Source organism: Puma concolor, chromosome B4 (assembly GCF_028749965.1).
Source record: "Puma concolor isolate L17-30 chromosome B4, mPumCon1.1.hap2, whole genome shotgun sequence".
NCBI lineage: Eukaryota > Metazoa > Chordata > Mammalia > Carnivora > Felidae > Puma > Puma concolor.
Window position 1 is genome coordinate 111419350 of NC_141673.1, and position 12894 is coordinate 111432243.

General features: G+C 35.1%; 1 protein-coding gene across 6 annotated transcripts in view; it reads left to right on the forward strand.

Moving 5' to 3' along the window:
* The window catches only part of CUL2 (cullin 2), a 105516-nt gene extending 93725 nt beyond the window's left edge, over positions 1–11791 (forward strand). For all 6 annotated transcript variants that reach the window (XM_086714549.1, XM_086714546.1, XM_086714550.1 and 3 more), the window contains 4 exons: positions 5551–5753; positions 7520–7621; positions 8956–9072; positions 10097–11791. In XM_086714549.1, the coding sequence (XP_086570675.1) occupies positions 5551–5753; positions 7520–7621; positions 8956–9072; positions 10097–10228 (554 nt within the window). In that variant the 3' untranslated portion in view covers positions 10229–11791. The remainder of the gene's footprint in view (positions 1–5550; positions 5754–7519; positions 7622–8955; positions 9073–10096) is intronic.
* The last annotated feature ends 1103 nt before the right edge of the window (positions 11792–12894 follow it).

Genomic DNA, 12894 nt, shown 5'->3' on the forward strand with positions numbered 1-12894 from the left:
TAATTTTAGAAAAGTTAAGTCAGAATCTGGTCCTTTGCTTCTTTCTGGAACAGTGGGGTCCACTTATTTGACAGTAGGATTCATAACTGAATGACTGTAGACTGTGTGCAGTTGCTCTGAGTTGCCTGAAGATGTTAGCCAAAGCAAACACTCAAAAATTTCTCTACTTTTGCTAAAGCTCTGCTTTGAAAAGTTCATTGAGTCAACTTTCTCTTTCTATAAGAAGGAAAAGGTATCTCTGTTAAGGGTGTATCTCTTAGAAATGGTATAAGAAAATTTGATCAATCAGGTGCCATAACCTTTATTAGGAAATTCTATTCACTCACTTAAGAAAAAATTCTCTTACCATTTGTTTGACTAATTTATATTTGGAATATGATGTCTCATTGTTAGTAATACATATTAGTACATAATCAGTACACGATAAAACATACTTACACAAGTTTAACTTTATTGAACAAGTTGGACATCTACATTTTTTCAGCAGTTTGTGAAATAAATGATTAAAAAAAAATTTTTTTAACGTTAGTTATTTTTGAGAGAGGCTAAGTGTGAGTAGGGGAGGGGCAGAGAGAGAGGGAGACACAGAATCCGAAGCAGGCTCCAGGCTCCAAGCTGTCAGCACAGAGCCCGAAGCAGGACTCAAAACTCACAAACCACGAGATCATGACCTGAGCCGAAGTCAGATGCTTAACTGACTGAGCCACCCAGGCGCCCCAGAAATGATATTTAATAAGTGGTCAATTTGTACTTGACCTTTAATTTTACATCTGTTATGAATTTTTTCTATTCTCATTTAGTAAATATAATGGGTTTTAAGAAAAAACATGCTCAACCAGTGTTTTAGATAACTAAAAGAACTAATATACCTTAATGTACTTGAATTTAATTTATTTTTGATATCCATGAATATCTGTCTTGGGGAGTTTAAACTCTCTTTGTTTTTCTCATTACCTCAGCAGTAATCAACCTCCTAAAGTATTTTAATGAGGGGCTCACTTTTTTGGTGTTCAGCAACTTAATTGTAATAGAAATAAAGAAAAAAACGATGTAGTTTTTGCTCTTGGAATTTGACCTGAAAACTGTTACTGATGACACCTACATAGGAAAGAGAACAACATTCCTTTTCTGTTTTTGAACATACAGAATTCCAAAGCTGGTCCATGATAACCAGATTTTTGGAGCTCATTTGTTTGTTTTTGTCTTGTTTCAATGTTGTGTATATGTGTCTTCATTAGAGTCAAATAGTTTATTCCTTGGAAAAGATATTGTTAACCTTGTAAATTCGTTTTTGTTTTGAATCACTGAAAGCACTGAAAATACCTGTGATCTATCAGTGAAACTATTGGGTAAATTTTATGTTGGTTTTGTTTCTCATTTATTCATTTACTCATTAGCAAAAGTTGTCAAACACCATCTGTCTTTAAGATGCTTGTTCTGTGGTTCCCACATTTGTCATAAGGTTCCAGGGCTCCTTTAAAACATTGGCTCTCATTCTAGACTAAGAGTTTTGTTTCTTGAGAACCCCTATTACTCATACCTTTACATATAATCAAAATTATTCTTTCCTAATCCATTTGTACATTATTCCAGGTATTATTTGTATTGTAATCCAAGAGTCTTTACAAATGGTTGGAGATGGGGTATAAAGTGATATTTGGAGAAACCTAGAATCAGGAGATGTCAGGTTATTAGCCTATTAAGTCTATAACCTTGAGCAAATTACTTAACTTCTCTGAGCCTATTCCCTCATCTTTCACTTTGAAAATTTCATTTATAACCCAGAGAACATCTTTGTCCCAAGTACTTCTGTATGCCAAGTACAGATAAAATACAGAGCCTCAGCCCTCAAAAAGCTCACATCTAATGGGAGGATAGACAAGTAAATAATTATGGTAAATGTTTTGAATGTTGTAATAGGTGAGCCCAGGGTTTTAGTTTCCCATAGATTGGTGGTAGCAAATAGCTCCTGGTGAAGGAAACCTTCTGAGTAAATAACATCTAAACTTGGTTTTCAAGGATGAATAGGACTTAGCCAAGATAGGCAAAGAAGAATGTTGAGAGCATATTACAAACAGAGGTAAGAATTTTAAGAAGTAAGCAATCTATGCTATCAGGTGTGACAGAGATACTGAATGAGAGAAAGATAAAAATTCCATTGGATTTATGACTAGGACACTGGGTAGAATTATTCTGAGAGAACAACTAGATGAAGAAATGACAAATACAGAACCTAGAAACTTACACTGGATATAAATAAATTTTATTTATGGCACATCAAGATTTTATAGGAATCTCAAGTCAGCTGCTGAGAGATAAGTTGAGAAATAAATTCAAGGGAAGTTACACTTAATTGGTTAATACATAGCTATGTAGATAATACATAAATAATACATATAATTAGATTATATAAGCAATTAATGAACTATAAGTCATATAAGTATTGATTATTTGCCAAAATCTAATCTGGCAAATTTGCCAAAATCAAAATCCCATCATATTGCACATACCTTAAAAGGTAATGATCCTATCCTTGACTGAATTCTCTTTCATTATTGATTTCAAATACTTTGACAGTTAAAATTGTGAGGGATTTTAATATTACCTAATGTCCAGTCCATATTTAGATTTCCTTGGTTGTCCCCAAAGAGACCTTAATGCCTGTTTTAATGTAATCAGAGGTCACTGATTGCATTTGGTTATTGTGTCTTCCTACTTCCTTTCCCTACCACCTCTTCCTTAACCCCCTTTAGCCCTCTTGATATACTTTTTTGAAAAGACCAGACAGTGTTTTGGATTTGTCACATTATTGTGATGTATTTGATTTGTTTTCTATTCCCTATACTTTCTGTAAATTAGTATTTCTGAAATTAGGTTCAAAAGTTTGATTCTAGGGGCGCCGGGGTGGCGCAGTCGGTTAAGCGTCCGACTTCAGCCAGGTCACGATCTCGCGGTCCGTGAGTTCGAGCCCCGCGTCAGGCTCTGGGCTGATGGCTCGGAGCCTGGAGCCTGTTTCCGATTCTGTGTCTCCCTCTCTCTCTGCCCCTCCCCCGTTCATGCTCTGTCTCTCTGTGTCCCAAAAATAAATAAAAACGTTGAAAAAAAAAAAAATTTAAAAAAAGTTTGATTCTATTCAAATTATATTGTCGGCAAGAATACTTCTTAGGCAGCTCTATATACTTCATAATGCACCAGAAGGCTTATAATATCAGGTTATCCCACTATTAGAGACTCTAATGTTGGACACCTGGTTAAGGTGGTGACCACCAGATAGCTTCATTGTAAAGATACTCTTTTCCCTTTTCAATTAACAGGTGATCTGAGGGGAGATACCTAGGTCCCATATGAATACCCTTTTTCAGGAACAGCTCTATCTAATGGTTTTGGCACCCACGGATGATCATGGCTTGAATCAGTTATTTCATTACTGATTGCAAATTGGCGATACTCTATCACTCATTCAGCATTTAGTAGCTGACATTCTTCTGTAAAGAAAAGCTTTCCCTTAGAGACTAAGGAGCCGACAGGTAATGGGAAAGTAACTTGGATGAAACTATTAAGAGAGTTCTGCCGACTCGTTAACTTCCTGTAGTTGTAAATACCTCTTGAGTTATGGTTGGCTTATTTTTTCAAAGTATGTGCGTATCAGAATGTTTTGTTCTAGTTTGAAGTTTCATCAAGTTTGCCAGCCTGTTCTGTAGGTAAAATGACCTCGTTTGTATCTTCTGTTTCTGTTTATGGCAGTAATTAAATGAATCGTCCAAATTTGGGATTTCCTACCCTGCCCCACATATTCCCTCTACGCTTTTCCCATTTTTTTTCTTCTGTGAGCTAATGAGTACTGTGGTACTTTTCAGTGGTACTGAAAAGGTGTCAAGAGGCCCATGTGCCCCTAATGCTGACAACTAAAAAATAGCAGGGGAAAAAAAAAAGTATTACAAAACTAGTTTTCCTCTTATTAAATGTTGCAGAATGAACTTAATAATAAATGCTACACTGACCCTTTATTTACATTGACCCTTTCCTTGCATTGTCTCTTAATGTTCCTTGGGTTCTGGTGGTGATGAAAGACTGCTTGGTGTGGCAGGAGATGCATTCTGTGTCCAAACCCATGGCAGCGTGTTATAGCATCCATAAAGTGTCGCCTGAGGTCCCACTTCATCATCTGCATGTTTGATGCATTACTTCGTACTTGTTTCTGACATGATTGAAACAGTCATTATACAAATTATGTACAGTTTATGTGATATCTTGCTTCTCACCATATTTCCCAAATTTAAATGTTGAGGTGAGAGTCCTTAAAGTATTTTTGGTACTGATTGTTGGCAGGACACTCCTAATGTTAACTTTTTACTTAAACTCTGTTAAGCCCTCCTTTCATGAAAATTCAGAGATAAGGCATATTTTTCTTTAGGTGTTTCTAAATATCTGAATAACAGTTATTTTTGAAATAGGTTGAAGCACAATAAAAATTGGAATAGGCATCTGCATGATAATCAGTGGCAGAATTGACTTGATATCCTTTAAATTTTTTAATTACATAATGAATAAATAAGCACAACATCTTGATCAGAGATCCTAATTACCACTCACAGGGAGAATGTAGCCTCTGGGGTAAGTTCATGTGAAATATAGCCTCCTTGAGTATAATGTAGAGCTTTAAAACCAGATCTTGTAATGGTTTAGTTTATAATCCATTAATAGTCGAATAATTCAGGGTGTGTAAGAGACAGAGAGAAATACAGCCACTAAACCACAGCTTTATGCTTTATGTCCTAAAGGAAATTGTTGGTTGACCTGCGTTAACTTTACATGTTATAGAGTGCATACATGTTTGTCATACAGTTTATTATAAACTTTTCAGTGCACTGCCTCCCTGGGGTGTTGCAGAACTTCAGTGAGCCTAAACCCGCTGTATCCTTTATAGCTTTCCAGAGTAGTGTAGTATCTAGAACTTGTTTATTCTATCAACTATTTCATCAAAATAATGTATCTTTTTGTCTCTTTTCCCATTTGTTTGCCCCTAGAAAGTTACTGAGAAGAAAAATGTTTGTTTATGAGACAAAATAGCATTGTTAAATTTTGGCAGAAACTGCAGGTTAGAGCCACAGGAGAAGCATCTCCCGTGTGCTTGTAGACCTCCCTGTGTGCTTGAACCTTGCCAGATAGACACCCCTGAGGCAGTTACTGGTAGCAGGCTGTCATTCTCTCCTTTTGTCCATTTCTCCTCCTACCCTCACCTCCTGTTACTGCTTTTTTTCATGCCTAAGTCTTAGCTTTCCTATTAACTTTTAGAGACATTGTTACCTGCTGGTAGAGGTATTTTAGTTTAATTGTGATTTATACTGCCTACTCAAAACTAACAGCCCTCCCTCCACCCCCCAGACAAACAAAATGATTACATTGCTGGCAAGAATGGCTTTATAACAATTTAATAAGTCCTTGGCTCATTCTTTCAGGAGAAAGTAGCTGAAATAAACAATTACTCAAGTAATTTTGAAATGTTTCTTTGATGATCAGTTTATTGTCACAATTTTGTTTTAATTGTAGGTGAAGTTAAAATGAACTATTTGGGCAAACCATATGTAGCCATGGTTACAACATACCAAATGGCAGTTCTTCTTGCCTTTAACAACAGTGAAACTGTCAGCTATAAAGAGCTTCAAGACAGCACTCAAATGAATGAAAAGGAACTGACAAAAACAATCAAATCATTACTTGATGTGAAAATGATTAACCATGATTCAGAAAAGGTATGGGGAATTTAAGCATTATAAACATTACAGCTTTTTCATGAGATGTTTGCAGTTTTTCAAGTAAGGTTATAATTGGCAATGTCCTTTGTACTTTGGAACACACTTGAGTGCGGAGCCAGCTGCATTACTGTAGGCTCCTTACAGCTGTGAGCTTGTGCAGTCACAGAGAAGTTGGTGACTGTGTGCCCTTTACAGTTTGATTTTATTTGTCCTACACTGTGACAGTTTCCTGAAAATTGTGTAAGAATTGCCACTGAGTAGATTCTGGTTAATTGAGGTTAAAAACAGTAGCATATTGTAAATCTTTGTTTGTTTTTTTTTTCCATGTGTTTAGTTGATATTTAATTACATGATTCTGTAATAAATAAATAAATAAAATGACCATCTATTGATGTTTATTTGTGTGCATATTTAGTTTGTGTAACCATCCCAAATGCTCTCACTCTCCTGTTCCCTCATTCCAGGACTCAACTAATAACCACCATATATTTGTAATATCTGTCACAAGATGAACAAGCCAGTAATCTACTTCTTTTCTTTATAGCTTTTTTTCCTAATAACAAGTTTTTGTTGTTGTTACAGTATATTTTAGACACTTAAATTGTTGTTTAAAAAGCATATATGAGTTAAGAGTCCTATTTCAAATTGTGCCTATAAGAAAAAATTCTCATAAATTGTGTTTCATTTTTGTTTTGGTGAACTTAATAGCCTACAGTTTCTCTCATCAGTTCATTTAATCCGATGATATTTTGTAGCCTATGATTGGAGCAGCTTTAAATAGCATGTATTCTGAAAGTCAAATAAAGCTTTTCTTAATACTGAGAAATGATTAATTTTTCTGACTTCAGAATCTTAACAAAATATTAAATTCTTAATATTAAGATTTTAATTAATGCAATTAGTTATAATTTAAGCATGAATTTTTAAACTTAAAACTTAAAATTTTAAGTATAAATTTTTAGCTAAATTAAGTGCTTAAGAAGTTGTATAGTTTTCTAAAATGTATTATTTTTGCTGCCCAGGAGTGTTCAAAATAAATACAGATTGCTTATTCGCACATTAAATTTTAATTATGAATGCCATTCTTTAGCAGAACTTCTTAGGTTATTATTGAAGATGGTTCATTTGCCAAGTGCTTTTTGATCCTGCTGATGGAGAAAACTCACTATAGGACATGAGTGGCTTTCTTAAGCCTGATAGAGAAGTTGTGATTATAAAAATTGGTTTGACAACTTTCACTTGAGAAAAGGCCACTTGCTTCTGGCAGAGTGAATAAAACATGAATTGGAGGGTGAACTTCATCAGAACCACGCCAGAGTCACGTGTGCCATGGGAAACCAGTTGCTTCTGTAGTCCAGTTATTTATCATCGATATTTTGTTACTGCAGCACAAGACCATTGGTTGCTCACTTTTTCAAAATGGGGTGACAGTAGGTCATAAAAATTAAAATGTTAAATTCTGTTTAAGCCAATGAGCTTTGACCCTTTATCTAGTGGTAATATACATAATAGTTGGGCCATAAAATAGCTTATTTCTAAATGTTAAACAGATTAAAAGTCAAGTGTAAAACTAGAAAAGAATTGTTTTTTGCTTTCTTTGACAGAAGACAGTTACTTTTCTCTTAAATAATCTTTGTAATGTAAAATGATGAGAGTTGAGTCTTCTTTGCTTGGCCATTTCATTTTAAGGCATATTATTTGCAGCAACTCCTATTTAATGATTTTAATTTTGATAAATATGAATGAATTATTTTTAATTATAGGAAGACATTGATGCAGAATCTTCATTTTCATTAAATATGAACTTTAGCAGTAAAAGAACAAAATTTAAAATTACTACATCGATGCAGAAAGACACCCCACAGGTAAGTGCTTTTTAATGTTGTTTCTCTTGGAAATATTTAAGCATTGGACTTCACAAGTGTAACTGAGAGAATGCAAAACTTTGCACATCAAAAGTAATAATGTGATGCATTTTTTTCTGGTTTATTCTCTGCATTTACTAACCTTACAAACAAACAAACCCGCTGCCAGTATCTTAGATTATAAAAATAGTAATATAATGGGTATTTAAGGAAAAGGGTATTGTAGTATTGTCACATTTGCTTTTAGACAAAATGTGGAGCATTGCTTTGCATTCTTCACAAAAATTCCTACCTTGACTAGTGATATAATCTCTCACATTTTTCATTTGTAAAATAAAGAAAAGCTTTATAACACGTTTCTTTCAAAGAGAAGTTGAAAATGTTTCTAACTTTACATCCTGCCCCATGTCCAGTTAAAAGATAGGATGTCGGGCCCTCTCCAAGAACTTATTCCCCCATGGGAGACAGATGTTAGTTAACTATGACTAAATTTCAACACAAAAATGTTTGAGATCTCATTTTTCTCTAGGCTATTGAATAATAATTTATAATATGTGGGTTGTATTTTGTCTTTTTTTTTTTTTTAACGTTTATTTATTTTTGAGACAGAGAGAGACAGAGCATGAATGGGGGAGGGTCAGAGAGAGGGAGACACAGAATCTGAAACAGGCTCCAGGCTCTGAGCTGTCAGCACAGAGCCCGATGCGGGGCTCGAACCCACGGACCGCGAGATCATGACCTGAGCCGAAGTCGGCCCCCCAACCGACTGAGCCACCCAGGCGCCCCTGTATTTTATCTTTTAAAAGCTGTTATGAGAGCCCTATTGTGGCATTGCCTGCTTCTATGCCTCACTCTACTGTGTTTCCTTGAGCTGTGTGGAGATAGGCCCTTTGTGGCCCATTCTTCCCTTCTTCTCTGCTTGAGCCAAATAGAATCTTTCACAGCTCTTCTCCTTGAGGCCAGTATGCACAGTTACTAAAGCATCTAAAAGCATATATGTGGTATATAGTCTGTACTCCCCGACAGGACAGAAATTTGAAAATTATTGAAAATCTGAAAATCATTTAAATTCTCCTTTATTGCTTATTTACATTAAATACATTTTACAGTAGTGTTAATTTTTTTAATAACCTTCCAACTTTAACCCAAGAAATTATAAATAGCTCACTGTAGATATTCCTTTGGTAATGGTTATGTGGTAATGGGCACATGTTAACTACATAATTTGATGCTCAGGATTGATTGGAAATTTATTTAAACTCATTGATAGAATGAATTATGAAAGGTTCAGTAACTAGTGTCTCATTTGCTCTTTTTTCCCCCCTGTGAAACAGGAAATGGAGCAGACTAGAAGTGCTGTAGACGAGGACCGGAAAATGTATCTCCAAGCTGCTATAGTTCGTATCATGAAAGCACGAAAAGTACTTCGGCATAATGCCCTTATTCAAGAGGTAAAAGGCGGGGAAGTCCTCAAGGCTTTTTGGGGCAAAGGGTATTATCAATGTATGGATTAGGAATGTTTCTTTGTAAACATGATACAGAAATAATATGATTCCCAAATAGCATAAAGAAATGTCTCATTACTTAATGAGAACAGTACTCACTTATAATTTCAGTTTTAAGTTCAGATTTCCCTTGGCTTAGATTTAGAGAGCTAAGTTCACCAGTATATTGAGCCTCCTGTCCAGTTATTGAAGGAAATTGACTGTATCAAGTATTCATTCATTCCATAAATATAGGAGTGTCTACCATGTGATAGAGTGTTATGCACGTCATTAGGGATGCGGTGCAGAGCAACACAAGATATGGTTCCTGACCGTCTAATAGGGAAGAAATACATGACTGAAGTAGTATGCAAGCAAAAAATATAAAATTCCATTAACATGCACTGAGAAAGAGATACAGTACTGTGAGAATGTACACGGAAGCATTGACTTAGGGGATTTGGGGGGAAGGTTTCTGGAGAAAGTATAAGTTCAGCAAGGACTTGAAAGTTTGGCAAGGGTGAAATGGAAGTTGGAGCATGTGTACGTGTATTTAGATAGATTAGTGTATAGTTTAATTTTGTTATGTGTGAAAATTATTAGATTTTGCTATATCTGTGTTTTGCACTTTAATTCCTTCACAACATAAACATTAGGCTTTTCCCCTATTTTACATAAAAATTTTTTGTCATCAAAATTGATTTAAATTGTTCCCTCTCTCCTTGTGTAATGCCCTCTGAGCTAAAACAGTTTAATACTGTTCACGGCATTCACTTGTTTGATGTATCATACCCGTGCATTTAGGATGATTTTATTCAGTTTAATTAATATAATTCATAATTACTTTAAGCATACTTTTCCCGTATGGATTAGGTCTATTTGATGGAACCTCACTCAATGCATTGGAAGCACGTCATAGCCGATTAGTTAGTAATGATTTATAACTGACTGATTAGCAGTAGTTTGACACATCAATGTCTCTCTCCAACAGGTGATTAGCCAGTCAAGAGCTAGGTTTAATCCTAGTATCAGCATGATTAAGAAGTGTATTGAAGTTCTGATAGACAAACAGTACATCGAACGCAGCCAAGCGTCAGCAGATGAATACAGTTACGTAGCGTGATGTCGCTCTCCTCTAGTGTGGGTGTGAGAAGATCATTGCCATCACCATTTGGTGTGTTCCTGTGGGAAAAAGCAGGCCTGTGCCTCCATAATTTGGTCATTTGGCAGCCCCTGTTTTTCTGCTGTTTACAACATCACCAGTGCCACGTCATGAGCGTCAGAGAAAATGCCTAGAGATATTTCAAGCTCATGTCATTATGACATTTCTTAAAACTTTATTAAAAGAATGAGTGAAGTATTGCTGAAATGTGGAAATTTGGTTGGGTACCATGCTTTTTCTCCCCTTCACGTTTGCAGTTGATGTGTTTTTTTTTTTTTTAATGTATCTTAAAGGACATAAAATTAAAAACTTAAATATTGTAATATGACAGATAACCTAATAATTGTATCTACATTAAAATGACAAACATGATATTGCTGCTTGTCAAATAAAAAAAATAAAGAAATAGAATGCCTTTTTTGTGTGGATGGAGCATCACACATAATAGTATAAATATAAATGTTCATGAGTCATCAAAGCAGCTAATGAAGCTTTAGTTGCATTTTTATCTGAATGGTTTAACTCGCTTTTTACTCCTACTTAAGTCCTACATGAAAAATGTCTAGATTATTGTTCTTGAATGCATAAAAATGCATTCAACATAAAGAATGTTTTATTTTTATGGACTGGAACTACATTGGATATGAGCATTTTGAATGTTGAGGATTTAATTCTGTCAGGAGTTTCTGGTGATATGCTTACACCGCAGAAATAAAGGATGAGGAGAATATGTGGTGGCCTCAAGTCTGGATAGAAAGCGTTTCTCATCCAGAAGTTGTCTTTTATTTTCATAATACATTAATTCTAATGTAGACAAATACCCAGCTGTCTTACCTCTCCTTCTACCTTTCTCTGAGTTATAGGAGATCCTGTGATACCAGTGTATTCCTTCCATTCTCTTACCTGTGTATTACCCTTACATCCCTATACATTTTGATACTAAATTCACTCTCATAAGTCATAGGTGTGCTTAGCAGTGCGTAACCTAAATACCTTTTTTTTTGTCTGTATGGTGCATTACACCGGATGCCACTTATTATAGACATGAAATTCCACTATTTTGTTTATTATTTATGTTAACAGCAGTATTAGACTACTCCAGTCTATTATATTTATTACCCATCTATAAGCTGGAATATTTTAAAGGGTATCCCATGTGAATCATTTTACTTACAGTACTTTAGTTTGTATCTCTGACAGATAAGATCTTTTTTAACAACAACAAAAACACAACTTTAATGACATTATTACACCTAACAAAAAATAATTACTTAATATCATCTAATATGTGGTCTTGTTGCAAAAATGGCTTCTGCAGTTGGTTTGTTCGATTGCACTTTTTCTGACTCATGTCTCTTTAAGTGTTGGAAAAATCTAAGCTTATAACGACTTACTTATAAACTGTATCTCTCATTTTACCTTTCTTTCTAGAGAGGACGTAATGGCAAACCATACAATATTGTACATTCACTGTCAAAAAACAAACCTTGTTTTGATAACTTGTTGATAAAGTTTCCAAATTGACTCCTTTTTTCTTAAATATTTATAAATGTTAAATTAAGTCTTGGTATCTAAATTGTCAAGAAAATATATTATATTGAAAAATGGACAAAATACTTGTGCTGAGGTCTACAGAAGTGACTGCCAAGAGTTTTCTTCACATCTTTTTCTCATTTTACCAGAAAGGAAACATTAAAGATATACTCACGCATGAGGAGGAAGAGGCCAGATACACTTAACCAAGTCACCATCCAAGAGGGAGCAGCTTTCAGAATGAATTCTAGCACAGACCTTCTGCTGAGGAGAATGAAGGGAAGGCTGCAGTCTTGTCAAGTTAGGTCAGGCACTTGAAATCATTACGAGCCTAGCGCACAGCCCAGAGCACTAACCTGACAGGCCCTGTGTACGGTACCTAGTGCTTGTGGGCAGAGGAGGTCAAAGCTACAAAAGGGGAAGAAGCGGAAGGAGAAGAAAGGGTTCTCTGTGCTTTATCTTGGAAAACAAAAATAATGTGAGCAAAACTTTCAGAAGTTCTTAAAAAATTATTAATACTGAGGTAGTTAATGTGTGAGTCAGTGATACATTTTCCAGCCAGACAGCATGCTGCTTTTGTTCATGTTCTGTCCTTCTCTTTGAAACCAGATTATTTTAATTGCTGCTGTAGTTTTATTCTAGGGGTTTAGTCTAAGATTTTATGACTGTTTGCTTTAATATAAACAAAGATATACTCTGGGGTTTGTGCTTTGCTTTATTTATAACGTACTACCTTTATAGGATTTTATAACCTGTATATGCTACAATGCTATAAAGTTCTGTTAATTTTTTTAACTTTTATTGAGTACAGACTGTGACTGGTGCTTCCTCATATGTTATTTTGTTTGACCTTCCGATAATCCTGTTAACCAGGCAATGCTCCTCTCTCATAGAAGAGGAAACCAAATGAAGAGTTTTCCAGGAGTCATTGTCAGGGACCGCAGAACCTGAATTTAATCCTAGTCAAAATTGTGGACCTAATAAATACAGTCTCTCTCTTTCTCTTTCTCTCTCTCTCTCTCTATATATATAAAATAGCCTGTAAGATAGAAGTAACTTCATTTTATACGTAAAGAATAGTTTTTCTGACTTTT